Source organism: Trichosurus vulpecula, chromosome 5 (assembly GCF_011100635.1).
Source record: "Trichosurus vulpecula isolate mTriVul1 chromosome 5, mTriVul1.pri, whole genome shotgun sequence".
NCBI classification, from domain to species: Eukaryota; Metazoa; Chordata; class Mammalia; order Diprotodontia; family Phalangeridae; genus Trichosurus; species Trichosurus vulpecula.
In genome coordinates, this window is record NC_050577.1 from 213,170,927 (window position 1) to 213,187,845 (window position 16,919).

The following is a 16,919-nucleotide window of genomic DNA, read 5'->3' on the forward strand; positions in this document are numbered from 1 at the left end:
GAACCACTCCTCTTATTAAGTAGATGTGTTCTGTGAAGTTTGGATTCAATCAAAGGGTTGTACTTGAGGACCTAGAAGACCACATGTGGCCTTGAGGCTGCAGGCTCCCCACCCCCGGATAGGGTATGAAGCATAAACAGACACACACAAAATGTCACTGATTCAGACCTTAGGCATGCACCCAGAAGTAGGGAATGGGCCTGTGCTTGTGAGGGTATAGGGAATTTCAGGTTGAGAAAACTATCTCAATGCAAATACTTATCTAGGCACCTCAATAAAACATTTTCTTAAAAGTCGGAGAAGAAAATAAAAAAGTGCCGAAGGAAACTTGAACAAAGAGAGCAGATCTGTCACTGGGTTAGGTTTTCAGCACATGGAACCCCAAATATCTGAGTGAGGTTTGAAACCACTGAAGCTTATCTGAAGCATTAAAACTGCTACAACTTCCAAATGCATTCAGACTTTTGGGACACCCAGTGTGTCCATATTCCAGATGGGGACTGGACCTGTGCTTATATATATCGGATAGAGGGAACTCCTGGATGAGGAAACACTGCCCCTCCCCACCCCTACCCCCCTACTCCCTTGAAGGTGTCCCAAAAGTCTGAATGCATTTGGAAGTTGTTCAGAGGGCTGAAACTTTGGTGATTTGCTGAGGGTCATACAGCTGCTCTGCGTCAGAGATGGAATTGGAGCTCAGGCCCTCCTGGCTGCTAGGCCTACTGAGGTCACACTCAGAGAGAAATAGGAGGCACCAGACTGCACAGGAGTACCCTGCTAGCTGAGGGCTGGTTTAGAAAGCCACAGAGTAACATTATCTATGTCCTAGTGTGTTCTTATTTAGTTCGTTTAATATTTCCCAATTACATCTTCAGGCGGTTCTGGCAGCACTCGGGAGTGTTGTGACCTTAGCCTCTCCTCACTATGTCACCTGCCTCCTTTTATATGTATATGTCCATTTATATGTGTATGTGGACATCCACGTATATATGTACGTCCATAGACACATGCATATGCACGATATGATCCAACTGTATGTGCATATGCATACGTGTACACACAAGTATGCAGATATGTGTTTAAATATATGCACATGTGAGTAATGTGTACATATGTGGATAGAGAGCAGGTCTGGAAGCCAGAAAGACTGGAGTTCAATTCCCAGCTTTGAAAGGGTTGTATGTTTGTGAATATACACACACACATATACATACACACACATACATGTATATTTACACATAGGCATATATACACACATACAGATGTGTATATGCATCTACTAAATGCTTATCATGCAGCTCCACCTCACTTAAATTTCATATGTATTTGTACATATATGTATATATATGTATGTCTATGTATACAATATGAATAATCTGAAATAACCATTTAGAAAGGGCCTACCATGTGCCAGACACTGTGTTAAATGCTTTGCAAATATTTGCAAACACTTGACCCCCACAACAACTCTGTGAGGTGGGTGCTGTTACTATCCCCATCTTACAGTTGGAGAAGCAGAGGCAAACAGCGGTTAAGTGACTTGTCCAGGGTCACACAGCTAGGAAGCATCTGGGAACTCAGGGCTTCCTGGCTGCAGGGCCAGCACTCTCTCCATCGCACCACCAGCTGTCTCTATATATCATATATGAAATATAATCAGAAGAGGGAGACAATGCTTAATAACTAGAGGGATCAGGGGAGGCTTCTCATGAGAGATGATTCACTAACTGAGGCTTAAACTAATTCTGGTTGGAGGAGATGAGGAGGGAGAACACTCGAGTGTGAGGAACGGATAGATTGGCCGTGGGCAGTAGCAGCCCGTTGCTTGTGGCTGATGTGTGCCACCAGGCCGGTGCGGTGTCTGCAGGGGAAGAATGGGGAATAGCCCTGGAAAGGGCTGGATCCGGACAGAAGAGGTCTGGGAGGCAACTGAGTGACATGGATGGAGTGTTGGAAGCTGGAGTCAGGAAGACCTGAGAGTGACTGGGATCTAAGACACTTCGTGGCTGAGTGATTCTGGGCAAGCCAGTTAACCGCAGCCTCAGTTGCTGCATCTGTGGAATGGACACAGTAATAGCACTGGACTCGCAGGATTGTTTTGCAAACAAAACAAAGGAACATAAGTAGAGTGCTTTGCTAAACTCTGAAGTGCTATGAAAATGCTAGCTATCATTTTGGTTTTTGTTGTTTAAATGTCAAGCTGATTTGAAAGACTTGGGGACTGATCAATGCAATGACCCACCACCATTCCAAAGGACTCCTGAGGAAACACACTCTCTACCTCCAGGTAGATGGATTCAGAAAATAGAAGCCTCTCCCTCTCCTTCCCTCTTTCCTTCTCTCCTTCCTTGCTCCTTCCCTCCATCCCTCTCTCCTTCCTTCCTTCTTCCTTTTCTCCTTCCTTCCCTCCTTTCTTCCTTCCTTCCTTCCTTCCTTCCTTCCTTCCTCCCTTCCTCCCTTCCCCCTCCTTCCTTCCTCCTTTCCTCCCTCCCTCCCTTCCTTCCTTCCCTCCCATCTTTCATTTTCTTCTTTTTTCAACATGGCCAATGGGGGAATTTGTTTCACATAACTCTACAGATTTGTAACAAGGTTTGTTCTTCTTGTCTTCTTAATGCGTGGTTGAGGGGAGAGGATCCAATACTGAAAGTAAAACAATTTAAAAAGCTGGATTTGCATTTTTTCCTGGAGGTCCCTGGGTAGGGCAGTGCCCTGGCCTTAGGACAGGTGCTTAGGACAATAATTTCAGCAGCTGGGTGATAACGCACTGGAGAAGGAATAGACTGGAGACCTGATGGTGAACACATGACTCTTACTTTTCAAAGTTATATTCATTTTTTAGGCTGACACCAAAATTTGAGCTTGAGGGCTGGATTGCTTTTGTCTCCATATCTTTTGAACCTGGCACAACACCTTGCACACAATAGGGGCTTGATGAATGTTTGTTGCATTGAGCTGGATTTCTGAAATTATTTTTTAATTATGTCCTGATGACAGGAAAGAGCTAAATGCCTTCAAATTCCCAAACTGCTGTGGTTTGGAAAGAAGTATTTCTCTTTGGAATATACTGAGTAAAAGGTCTTCTTGTAAAATTGGGCAGCTCAACAGTAATAATGATACGATGATGAGCAGAACTAGCATTTATGTCACACTTTAAGGTTTGCGAAGCATTTTACAAATATTATCTCATTTTTATTATGGAGGGATTTAATTGCTACCTCATAGAAAAGTCAAACCTACCTATTTAAACACAGTGGGTAATTATTCTGTGAGTTGTTAAAGCTACAAATATTTCCAGGATCTGCTCTTTTACCCGGGGGGCAATTTCCTTCACGGACATTGGCCATAATTCTTTTGTGATAGAGTTGATGGTCTTGGACTGCTAGGGCTAAAAAACATCAGCCTGTGGCCAACCTGGGGATGCATGTCTTTGCTTTTGACTAGTGTAGTCCCGAAGGAGCAGGTGTCTTCATTTCTGGAGCCAAGCTCGAAGACTTTCTAGAGCAGGGGTGGGGAACCTATAGCCTGGAAGTCTGGGAGGGTAGGACCAAGCTGCTGGAGCTGGAGCTCTAGGAAGATGGGCTTCGAGTTTAACACATGGAGTCATCCCCAGGTCACTATGGGGCATGAGAGGAAGAAAGCCACAAACAGCCAATCTCTAAATGCGCTGCTCCAAGCTCTCCCTTCTTACCTGACTTGGCAGTGGTCCAGAGTGGTAACTCCATACAAAAAGACAAAGAGTCCAATGAAGGCAGCTGGGAAGAGCATTCCTGTGTACCAGCCCAACCAGGCGAAGTAGAGACCGATCTTCTCGCCAAAATACCGCCTGTATAAAACACAACCACCTGCCATTATCGGGCTTGTGGGTCAGTTTTATGCAGAACTATTGAAAAAAGCAGAGTTGTGGGATTCTGCAAAGCTTGGGAACTCGGCGAGACATCTGAGGTCATCTAGGCTCGCCCACTCAATCTATAGATGAGGATATTGAGGCTGAGAGTAGGAAAGTGACTGCCACGACCACAATGGCATTAAGTGGGATGGTATGTGAAACAATTCTCATGCTTCTCAGGCGGCTTGCAGAGGGCTATGTACATTACTGATTCAGACTCTGGGTGTGAATGTCACCTTAGGGACACTCAGGAAGGACCTGGATTTCGATCCTGCCTTAGATAGGTGCCTGGGGCAAGTCACAAAGCCTAGCTGAGCCAGTTTACACATCTGTAAGGCAGAGATAGGCTATATTGTCCTCATCCGTGAAATGGGCTATATCATACCTTTAGCTCTTGCACTGTGGGATTAGGAACCAATTTGATGATTGTTGTAAAGTGCTTGGCAAACCTTCCAGCACTTGTTTCAATGTCACCTGTGCCGCCTCTGACATGTAATATAATATAATATAATATAATATAATATAATATAATATAATATAATGTATATGTATATATATATATATATATATAATATGATAATATAAATCTATGGGTCTTGTCTCTTGTGTATCAGGTAATATAGAACAAACCCACCTAACCTAGGAAAGAAAACTCTAAAAATGTGGTCCAGGCCTCTAATTTAATTGGGATAAGGAAATTCCTATATGGAAACTCCCAATGGGGATAAGCCCTGCTGGGCTTCTTTTATTCTTGGGACATTGAGAGGTTGTGACTTTCCCAGAAGTACTGGGGAGGCTCGGTCTTCCTGATTGCCTTTCTCTCCAGAGAAATATTGTATTGTATATTCAGCACCCATCTAGTGTGAGGTGCTTGTTTTATAGGTGAGGAATGCAAGTTTCCACCAAGCTATGGAATCAATGATCTCAAGCTGGAAGGGACCCCAAAGGCTGTCTCATCTCACCCCTTCGCTTTCTAGAGAAGGAAATGGGTCTCAGGACACAGAGCTTAAATGATGCTCCCAGAGCTCTCTAATGTGGGGAGTGATAGGCCCATTTAAAAAAAAAACTACACTGTTCATCCATTTCTTATACTAATTCCTTCTGTAGAAGTTATGCCTTGCTTTGTGGAAATGCTATTTCCAACCCCAAAGTTAACATTTTTTTTTGGTTCAAACTGGAATTTTTCCAGTGATCTTACTTTTTTCTTTGACTGTAAAATTACTGCTCAAAGGAACATAGCTCTAGGTCAGGAAAAGACCTCACGGGACACTCAGTTCAACCTTCTCCTTTTATGATGAAGAAACAGGCTGAGAAAAGTTGAGTTAACTGACCCAGGTCAAATGAAGACCTAATGTGTGGGGGGATTTGAACCCAAGGCCTCCAACTTTCAGAGCCAGAAAAGTTTTCCTTTTTTGGCATCATGCTGACATCTGAGATTCCTTCTATCTCTGTAAACAATATTGTAGATATATTGAAGTCTAGGACCATTTCCTTGATTTCTTTTTTCTTCCTCATATTTTATTTCTGTGCATACACTTAATGCACACTTGTTGGCAGACTTTAAAAATCCAAATTGAAACCACAATCATGGACCCATATTTTTCTGCCTATGGCAGTTTTCTCTAACATCTCTCAGTGTAATGTCATGCTACTGGAACAAAGGCTGGGAAGGACTTGGTTGCCTGTGCTCTCTTAAATCCTGCTTTATAATGCCCACATCGAGTTGACTTGAAACTACATGGTTTTGCAAAGAAGATTGATTCAAAAGGGAGGGATTTCATCTTAGCAAATGTTTTCTATACATATAGATCATCAGACTCATTTTCTACTTGCACAAAGAAGAGGCTTAGAATACATCAATCCTTTTTGATCACCAGGAGTCAACAGTTTCAATGGTGACAAGCACCCAAGTACCATCAATGACTCCCCAGGGAAATGAAAATGCAAATTGGGCTACATGGGTTTTTCCCCAGCTGGCTCACTTTTACTGCCACAGTAAACACAGAGTTAATTCAGCAGGTTTAATAAACAATCCACGGCTCTTCCCATAAGAAATCCTGAAAATTGGGCTAGTTGGTACTTAAGGCTAGTAATTAGTTTACAGATAGAAAGAGAATGTGTCTATGGTTTCACTGGCATAGGGAGCTCCCAGGAAAAGAGACTCTCTCCAACAGTGCAGATTAGAACCTACTTCGTGATTTACAGTTTTAGAGTTACAAGTATCTTGCGCAGAGCCTTAAGAATCTAAATTTGCTTACATGAAGACCAGGGCAGCCTTAAAATTGAATTGATAGCCTTCTTTGAATAAAATGACCAGTTTACCATAGACTTCCAAAGCCTATGGATTACATAGGAGCATTCGGTATTCTGAAAGGCATCGTGGTGAGAAAACATACCATCTCTGCGACCACAGGTAAACACATTAATTTCTCAGGGCTCCCAGAAGACTCTCTAAGATCTACCTCACTGAATGGAGTTTCCACACCAGAATTTTCTTTTTATCAATGAAATCACAGGTCTGGACAAAACACACACATGAACACAACTATTCTATGGACAATACAGATAAGATGAAAAGGTTACTGTTATATTGGGGCCTTTTAGGATCCTTCTTTGTATGGCACTATCTTTTCGATTAAGGAAACAGTGCTGAAAGTATGAAGTAGGAAATTCTGATCCCCTTGTCCCTGATGGAGAACAACATGAGACCCAGAATGCCATACATATTTCTGCACTATGGGAATGTACTTGTTCTCATAGCCTTCTGTTAGCAAACACTGTCCTCCTCCCAAGTAGAGCCCCTTCAGTAAGAAGGCAGACAATAAGAAAAGAAGCATCCCTTCCACCATGATGAATCATCTTTCCTTAGTTGAGGTTAGTTGGATCAACTCAACATCTGGGGATCTCAGCTACCTTTTTTTCTTATAAGAATGGCTCCTTCTACCCGTTATTGCTCTCTTACCACTGGATCTTGGACTAGAGATGGCATTTGTGGTCAGAAGCAGGTCAACACTCACCTTATGAGGTCCAAGGGCTGGTATTTATACCACACGCCCCAAGAGGCCCAGCACTCATATAGCAGGTGCCTGTGATTTTCTGCTCCGTGAGTTCTAATGGAATTTTTACTTCTGTAACTTCCCTAGCATTGGGGAAAAAAAGAAAAAAAAAAAACAAAGATTGTTGATGCTATTACGGACAAATGGCGCTGAGTAATATCACCTAACAACATTCCCCTCTGACATCAGGTTATAAATAGAAGAGCAGCATGAGTATACATCAAAAAAACTAATTCTATTCCACGAACATGTATTATGCCCCTACTATGTGCTGGGATTGGGTATACAAAGACAAAGCCCAAAGCATTCCCTGCCCTCAAGGAGCTGACATTCTACTGGGTTTATAGGACATATACTCAGATAAATGCCAAGTGTTGAGAATATAAAGAAGAGTGTTTACTCCCCAACCAAGAATGTCACTTAGAAAGGTAGATCATTAAGCTACTTGTCCAGGGTCACACAGCTGGGATATGAAAGAGGTAGTATTAGAATCCAAGTCTTCCTGACTCCTATTTACTTCAGTATATGCTAATATACTCCAATGAAGTATATACCAAGTTAGATAATGTAATTTGAAGAGGTATAGAATAACAGAACTGTATGTCTCTGAATCACTTTCTTTTACCTTGAAAATACTTTATCTCTAAGTTCAGGGCTTACCTTAGCAATATTCCTGTAGTAGATTTGAATAAACATTTTTTTTTGATATTCCATTTGGCTTTGATGCTCTTCAAGAGCCAGCCACAGTTTATATAGCCTCTGTAGGAGAGGCTTTTGGAACAGGGATTATACTACTTTTGTATAGAAAAAGCTGATCAGTCAGTTGCAGCACAGACATAATAAATACGTAAATAGAATGTAACAAAGATCATTTCTATCCTAGTCCTGGATTAAAACTGGACTGTGCCATGTTATTTAAAGCTAGCTTAAAATATCAGTATGAATTTGGGGATACTTTATGGAAAGTAGGCACCAGGGTGTCCTTGGAATCAAGGAAACCAAGACACAATGAGGTTAAATGACTTGCCCAGCATCATGCAGCTAGTTAAGTATCTGAATCGAGATTTATATTCAGATCTTCCTGGTTCCAGGTCCATCACTCTATACACTATACCATCTAGGTGAATGCCTTTTTGATTTACAGCAATTACAATTACACCATGCTTTAAAAGATGGCTTTGTGAGCAGGTGGGGCCAAAGGGATCCCTGGCGGTCAAACTCCTGGAGATGAGCCTTTTTATGTTTAGATAGACTGAGCCACAGAAGACAGCCACACAGCTTGTTGTTGGGCCCCCTACTCAAATTCCTTCCAGCTTGTTGGCTCCTGCCAGACATGTGCTCTGTTGGTAGAGTTTTGGAGAATCCACAGCTCCCTCTAGACCACCATGATGTGCCAAAGAAGGACTTGACTTAGGGGATCTTTAGCAATCAGGATATTAAAATAAGGTGGAGAATGAAGAGGGACAATACCTCGTGAAGTGGGAATGCAGCTTCATAGGAGCCATTAGTAAGCAATCGATTCAGACCTGGAAAACAAAAAATCCATTTTAAATCAAAATAAAGTTTGAATCGTTGGGAGTCATAGATTTAAAGGTGGAAGGAACCTTAGGGGTTGTCTAGTTCAAACCCCTGATTTTACAGGTGAGGAAACTGAGGCTGAGAGAATGTAAGTGATGTATAGAATTACAGATTTAGACCTAGAAGGAACCTTCAAGGTCCACTGATCCAACCCCCATCTTACATTTTGTCTAGGATACGAAAGGATTGGGCTGAATCATCTCTAAGGTTCCTTCCAGTTTGAAATCAATGATCCTCTGGTCATATGAAGTCACCTCCCCAAAGCCACAAGGAGAACAAGGAGAAGAGGCAAGACTTGGAGGATCACAGCCATGGAGCTGGAAGGAAACTGGGAGGTCATTCAGTACAACCCTCTCATCTTATGGATGAGCAAACAAGCACCAAGCAGAGAAAGGACTCACCCAAGGTCACACAGAGAGGATTATATTTGAATGCTGGTCTCCTGATTTTAAACCGAGTTCTCCTTCCACCACACTACGCTACCAGGCTCATATTCTCTGATACAGGGGAACCTTCCATTGCTGCATATTGGTCCCCATCTGTCAGCACCATGGGCAGCGCCATGCTTTTGGTTTAACCTGTAATTTTTCTCTTTTCCATTCCATTGTTATGAGATTTTTGAAGTGCTGATGTTTTTGCAGCAAGTTTCTTCTCAACTCCTCAACCAGCTATGACACATAGTAGGTGTGTTACTCATTTAACCTCTCAGTGCTCTGAGCATCTGAGACCATAAAATGCAAAGAAGGTGCTGATCTGCATGGGCAGAGAGTTTCCTCATCTGGGAGTTTTCTGTGTGAATGAAGTCACAGACAGTCTCTATTCTTCTTCTAAGTAGGATGCCCATGGGCAGCTGCCTCCTTCAGACAGGCATCAGTGGTTTACTTCCTAATGTTAAGTAGCATTCTAAAGACTTTTTAAATGTGTTTAGTGCTCTATCTAACCATGTTTGAGGTATAAAAATGTACTTTTTCTGGTGGGGGGGTGGTAATCTGTAAACTGACAAGGATCACAGGATTAAGGATCATGGGATCTGGAGATGGACGAAACCTTAGAGAGTTTGGATTGTTGGTCTCCCACTAAAGAGAGAGTAGATATGCATTTGTGAAAAGTTCATGTATGTTTTTGGGGAATTTTTATGGGGATTATGGGGAAAAGGTTGAGAATTCCAACTCTTTATAATACTTATAGATAAAAAGTTGATTTAGAATTAGGAAACTGAGTGGTATAGTTGAAAAAAATTTAGATTTAGAACACCTGAATTTGTATCCTTACTTTCTTACTTACTATCCAATGTTTATGAGTTGTGTGACATGGGGCAGGCCACTTAATCTTTCTAAGCCTCAGATTCCTCATCTGCACAATGGGGAGGTCGATGCACTGTAAGGGCCCTTTTATCTCTAAATCTGTGCTCCTATAATTGTATGACTTATTATGTGACTCTGGGCAAGTCATAGAAACCTGTTGTGCCACAGTTTCCTCATTCGTAAAATGGAAATAATAATAATAATGATTCATCTTCATACATTTGTTGTCAGCAGCAGATGAAATGATGTATGTAAAGTACTTTGCAAACGTGAAATTGCCAAAGCAAATCAGCACCTTCTACCATTACAACAGTCAGCAATTACTAGTGCTAGTATTGCTACAACTAGTATTACTACTACTTCTACTTCTACAACTAGTACTACTTCTGCTTCTACTACTACAACTAATACTACTGCTTCTACTACTACTACAACTAGTACTATTGCTTCTTCTATTACTACAACTAGTACTATTCCTTCTTCTACTACTACTACAACTAGTACTATTGCTTCTACTACTACTACAACTAGTACTACTGCTTCTACTACTACTACAACTAGTACTATTGCTTCTTCTTCTACTACAACTAGTATTACTTCTGCTTCTACTACTACAACTAGTACTACTGCTTCTACTACTACTACTACTAGTACTATTGCTTCTACTATTACTACAACTAGTACTACTGCTTCTACTACTACTACAACTAATAATACTGCTTCTACTACTACTACAAGTAGTACTACTGCTTCTTCTACTACTACAACTAGTACTACTTCTGCTTCTACTACTATAACTAATACTACTGCTTCTACTACTACTACAACTAGTACTACTTCTGCTTCTACTACTACAACTAGTACTACTGCTTCTACTACTACTACAACTAGTACTATTGCTTCTTCTACTACTACTACTACAACTAATACTACTGCTTCTACTACTACTACAATTAGTACTACTGCTTCTACTACTACTACAACTAGTACTATTGCTTCTACTACTACTACAACTAGTACTACTGCTTCTACTACTACAATTAGTACTATTGCTTCTACTACTACTACAACTAATACTACTGCTTCTACTACTACTACAATTAGTACTACTGCTTCTACTACTACTACAACTAGTACTATTGCTTCTACTACTACTACAACTAGTACTACTGCTTCTACTACTACAATTAGTACTATTGCTTCTACTACTACTACAACTAGTACTATTGCTTCTACTACTACTACAACTAATACTATTGCTTCTACTACTACAATTAGTACTACTGCTTCTACTACTACTACAACTAATACTATTGCTTCTACTACTACTACAATTAGTACTACTGCTTCTACTACTACTACAACTAGTACTATTGCTTCTACTACTACTACAACTAATACTACTGCTTCTACTACTACTACTACTACTATAAGTAATACACTACTACAATTAGTACTCCTACTGAGTGGATCATTCCTCCAAGCTAGTGGGTAAATGAGACATTGCCATATAAAAGAAGATAACCTCAGAAACACTACAAATCCTAAAATTATCCAGAGAAGGGCTCTTCTTCCTATGAGCAGGCTTTGTCAATCAGTGGCATTTCCCAAGTTCACCTACCGATTCCATCTAGGCTAAGTGATTCAGGTGGAATACTTACCAATTTTGTTTTTTCCTTCTTCATATTTAATTCTTTGTAAAATGTGATGCACAATTCTACTCCTGGTGGCGTTGTTGAAGAAAGTGTCTTTGTTGTGAATGATGAAGCTACACATACATACATACATAAAGACAGAAGTGCGAGGCATTAATTACAGGTGAGAGTACAAAGAGCACCCCGGTTGTTGAGCTGGGACACAAAGGGGAGAACCTTTTAATTGACCTAATGTCTTTTATGTGAACACATAAGGGACTGTGTGGTCTCCTCTGGTAGAAGGTAAGCCCTTCAAGGGCAGATATTCTTTCCTTCATCTTTCCAGTCCTATCACCCAGCACAGTTTATGGCATATAGTAGAGGTTTAATGTATGCATGCTGATTGACTGACTGAAGCTCTATATACATGTTATCCCTAATAAAACGTAAATTCCTTGGGGGACAGGTAGCTTTTCATTTATTTTTCTTTGCCTCCCTTGAAATGATGACAGTTCCTGGCACATAGTAGGGACTCACATGTTTACTGATTAGTTGATTATCAGAAAAGGTAAGCTCCCCAAGGGCTGGGACTGTTTCATTTTTGCACCCATACCCTGGCACTGATCACGGTGCCTAGCCCATTTGTTGTTGTTCAGTTGTTTCAGTCATGTCCAACTCTCCATGACCCCATCTGAGGTTTTCTTGGCAGAGATACTAGAGAAGTTTTCCATTTCCTGCTTCAGCTCATTTTCCTTACGAGGAAACTGAGGCAAACTGGGTGACTTGCCCAGGGTCACACAGCTAGTGAGTGTCTGAGGATGGATTTCAACTCAGGAAGGCAAGTGTTCCTGCCTCCAGGCCCGGCGCTCTGTGCACTGAGCCAGCCTAGCAATAGCAATAAATGCTTGCTGACTGAATAACCTATCTGAGAGCAAACAAGGGTTAACATGATGCAGCCTGATCCAATAATGAAGAAACTGCCAGAGCAATCAGGACATTCTCCAGGCTGAGGTCCTCAGCTAAGGGCCTCCAGAGCTGGAAGGGATTTTAGAGATCGCCTTCTCCAACCCCCACATTTTACAGATGAGGAAACTGAGGCTCAGGAAAGAAAAGTCACTTGCCCAAGGTCACATGATCAGGAACACAGGATCATCGGTTCAGAACCAGAAAGGACTCTCGGAGTCCTCTAGTCCAGCCCTCTCCAGCTGAACCCTCAATTGGCTAAAAGACTTCCCTAAAACCACGGAACTAGAAAATAGCAGCATCTGGATCTGAACTCCAGGCCTGTAACTTTTAGTTCAATATTTTCCCCACTATTTCCCTCAGGCTCATAATTTGGAGCATTAATTTCAAATGTTAGATAATTAAAAAAAAAGTCATGCTTCATTTCTCAGCAAGAGCACTAAGTTAAATCAACCCCGAAAAAACTAATTAAAAAAAACTCCCCCAGAACAATTTAGGAAACATATCTATCTCAGCATTTTAGACCCAGGAATTTTTTGTAAAAAAAAATTAAAATAATAATAATAGAGACTAGGAAATTCTTTTGTTAGGGGATCAAGTTGGGAAATGTACCCTAGGCTGACTTCATGAGGTGGAGCAGAGAATGAATTTGGACAGTTTCCTGTGTCTGTCTCGGAGGTTATCTCCTCAGACTGAGGAAACATCTGTTGGGTCAGAGCCAGGGACCTTCAGGGCTGCTGGTGATGGCATTTCTCTGAGCCACTTCTACTGTCATTAGAGTAACTTCTGAAGTAATTCCACTAATCAATACACAAATCGTAATGCAAGTATTTGTTACTTGCCTACAGTGGGGCAGGCTCTGGTGCTGGGGTTTGGGGTACAAGTGAAAGCTCCTGGACTGCCTGGGGGCCCTTGTGGCCAGGTGAGCTCCTCAGGAAGCCTAGGAGCAGCATGGAATTGGTGCTCCTTCTGCCCCAGGGTATCCTTAGTGGCACCAATGGTACTAGGAAGCTCATATTAACACATGATGCTGAGGGAAGTGAGCAGAAACAGGAGGACCATTTATGCTGTAACAACAATACTGCGAGACCCAACAGCTCTGCAAAGCTGAAGAGCCCTGACTGACACCATGGCCAATTACGGCTCTGGAAGACCAGTGAGAAGGAGCACCGCCCATCTGCAGAGGGACTCAGGATGCAAAATGGGGCACACTTCTCTGGATATGGCCAGTGTGGGAAATGATTTGACTTGGCTGCGTATTTGTCAAGATGCTTTTGTTTTCCTTTTCTTTTCCCCATGGAAGCAGGAAGGGATAGGGAAAAAAGCAAACAAATGCTTGTTAATTAAAAATGTAAATCATATTTAATTTAATTTAAATAAATAATATTTAATTTAAATACTGGGAAATTACCAGGAACAATTATAATAACTAGGGAAATTCACGGTGCAGAGGAAAAGAGCACTGCTTGCAGAATCAGAGGACCTGGATTTGAATTCTCCCTCTGATATGTGTGGAATCTTGGGTGATGTGCTTAGCTTCACTGGGCCTCAGTTTACTTGCTGGTAAAATGAAGGAGTTAAACCCTCTAGGTTGAAATCTATTAACTCCATAACCAAGACCATGGCTCTGCCTCCATTTCTCCCCATCCTGTCATCCTGGGAGAGAACCCAAGTGTCTCTGCTCATGGAACAGCCAATGCCTCCTTGGCAGACCTGTCTACTAAAGACCCAGAAAAGAAATTTAGCATTGTCCTGAGCAGCATTAAATTATTTGGCAGAAATGGTTTTAATCAGTTGAATTGACTCTAAAGGAGAAATGTTGGTATATCAGCTTTATTTCCTCTCCCTATTCTATCCAAAGAAAAATATTTACCACCATAGCAATTGAACATTACTATCTGGCCTACTGGTATACCTTGAGTACTGCAGGGCCTTCCCACCCAGTCTGCAGCTGAACCCTAGGACAGGGACACTTCCCATTTCTGGTGTCGTAGCTCCCTTTAGCAGTCTGGTAAAGCCTACAACGCCATTGAGTGTGAGTGAAGCACCTACTGAGTGCCAGAGCAGGGGGGCAGACTCAAAACTGTGACAGCTCCCCTGGAAAAGCTCCTTCTGCAGCCATGTCTCAGGACTGCAGGGGAAGAGGGGGAAATGCTGACATAATCTCAGATGGGACGAGTTTGGTTTTATGCCCTTAGCTTCTTCATCTTATCTGAGACATGTCATTACATTTTAATGCCAAATAAAGCGGCCATAAAGAACAAGACAACAAATAAGAAGGATGCCTCTTTGATTTGCTGGGCAGAGTGATACCTGAAGCCTGATAAGTGAGACTCTCCCAGAAAGAAAATTTGGAGTGAACGGCCCATCTTTAAAGCTCAGTTAAACTGCCTCTCCTTCCTTCTCTCTTAGTAGGGCTACGCAGAGCTGCCCTTGCTCAGGTTCATCATGATACATTAGGCTTCACTCAACAGCAGTGATGGGCTTTGAAAACAATGATTTTTTTTCTTTCTTACATGGTAAGTACATGGTATGGGAGGCAGTGTGGTCCAATGGATAGAGCTATGGATTTAGAGTCAGAGGATGCTGATTCGAATATTGCCTCTGATAGAGCTTGCTGCTTCTATGACCAGGGGCAGGGCACTTCACTGGGCTCAAGGGCCTCATCTGTAAAATAAGGGAGGTGAGTGATGTGGCCTCTGAAGTCCCTTCCAGGCCTAGATCTATGGGCCTATGACCCGAATGCCAATCCCAACTCTGCTTCTTGGGCTCAGAGGGTCATAGAGCAAACTCAAAGGAATCTGCCCTGCCCATGCACATAGGACATAGCAAATGGATGAAGAATGTTTGTATTCCAGAATCCAACATGCATTAGGATAGACACCCTAAGGATCTTCTTATCCAATAGTGTGTGTGTGTGTGTGTGTGTGTGTGTGTGTACACACACATATACATACATACATATATGTGTATATATATGAGTATATATGTATATATGTGTATATATATGTATGTATGTGTATATATATATATATATATATATATATATATCTGGGATAATCAGCAGATATGTAAAATGAGTTATTTCTAGGGCTGAACTGAAGAGGGAGAGTGGGCTACGTTTCTTTGGGGAAACTGCAATGACCCCATGCTTCCCTTGAAAGCGAAGTCTCATTTTTCCAATTCTATTATTTCACCACTGTTGCTATATGGCAGCAAGAAATGGAATACTACTGCCTCTGAAGACTTAAATAGGAGTAAATATCACACAGAGCAATAGGAAGCAGAGAGAGGGTGGGATCAAGATGCTTCATGAACTATAAAGAAAGACCACAAAGTAAGGGATGTCATCAAGTAATACCATGACAAGAAGAGAAGATGGGCTAGTCATGTGTCAGGAGTAAATGGACAGATCCAGAGCTCCACTAGTACCCTGGTAACTTCTGGAGATAGTGAGGGAAGGTCTCCAGCACGCTGGGTGGACCCTCTTGTATCAATCTATGGAGAGAACAATGGCAAGAGCTGCACAGGATGCAGAGGCACAGACAGGAAGTGATCTGTAACTCTTGGATTGATGAGATCACAAACGCACTTGAGTAGCTTGGAAATGATTTCCCTAGAATAACCCTGTAAAGAATCATTGTATTTTCCAGATGAAAAAACTGAGTCTCAATGAAGTCCAGTGACTTGTTTATAGTCCTGAAGCTGGGACCTGAACACAGGCTTTACAGATTCAAAAGTGCAAAGGTCTTACTGTTGTACCATGGTGCCTCTCTCTCCATGCACACAGGCGACAAATATGACCCGTGCTACCAGAGAAGATACTTTGGGGGATGGGAGGGTGAATGAGCGAGTCACCTACCAGTCCTTCACCTGCACCACCACCCAATCTCCTGAACCGATCTCTACTTCAGGTCCCAGCTGGGAGGTTGATTTTCTTACCCTCCCAGGGGGTAGAGCGGTTCTTGTTTACTGGGAAGAAAGATACAATGGACTGTCCTAAAGCTAGCAAACTCTGTCCTCCTTCTCCCCTCCAATATCAGGGATTTAGACTCAAAGGCAAAACTTTGTTGAAAACTTTAAGATGAAAAAGATCCTAAAACCTGATTCAGGGTATTAACCACCAGAGGACAAAGGACAACTCCTGAGGGAATCTAGAAAGCTTTTGAAAAGAGTATAAAGTGTTGGGCAAACAAACAAAAACAAACAGAAAAAAACCCAAAAAAACAAGATCACTATCTTAGGTTAGGGCTTCTTAACCTCTTTTGTATCATGAATCATTTGGCCAGTCTGGTGAAGCCTATGGATTCTTTTCTAGAAAAATGGTTTTCAATGCATATAATAAAATACATAGGGTTACAAAGGCTACCAGCTATTTTGAAACAGTTACCGAAATGGTAAAACCAACCAACCAACCACGTTCTCTGATTTAGGATCACAGGGGATATTTTTCTCACTGAGACAAAGGCAAATTTGGGAAATAAAAGCAGTTAAGATT

The 16,919-nt window shown here is 41.7% G+C and overlaps 1 protein-coding gene across 1 annotated transcript in view; it reads right to left on the bottom strand.

The window, feature by feature from the left end:
• Nucleotides 1-16,919, bottom strand: part of ANO4 (anoctamin 4) — a 429,862-nt gene that overhangs the window by 71,038 nt on the left and 341,905 nt on the right. Inside the window, exons 11-14 of the mRNA XM_036759990.1 lie at nucleotides 11,486-11,592; nucleotides 8,413-8,468; nucleotides 6,904-7,025; nucleotides 3,689-3,823 (exon numbers count right to left, since the gene is read on the bottom strand). Coding sequence (XP_036615885.1) covers nucleotides 3,689-3,823; nucleotides 6,904-7,025; nucleotides 8,413-8,468; nucleotides 11,486-11,592 — 420 coding nt within the window. The remainder of the gene's footprint in view (nucleotides 1-3,688; nucleotides 3,824-6,903; nucleotides 7,026-8,412; nucleotides 8,469-11,485; nucleotides 11,593-16,919) is intronic.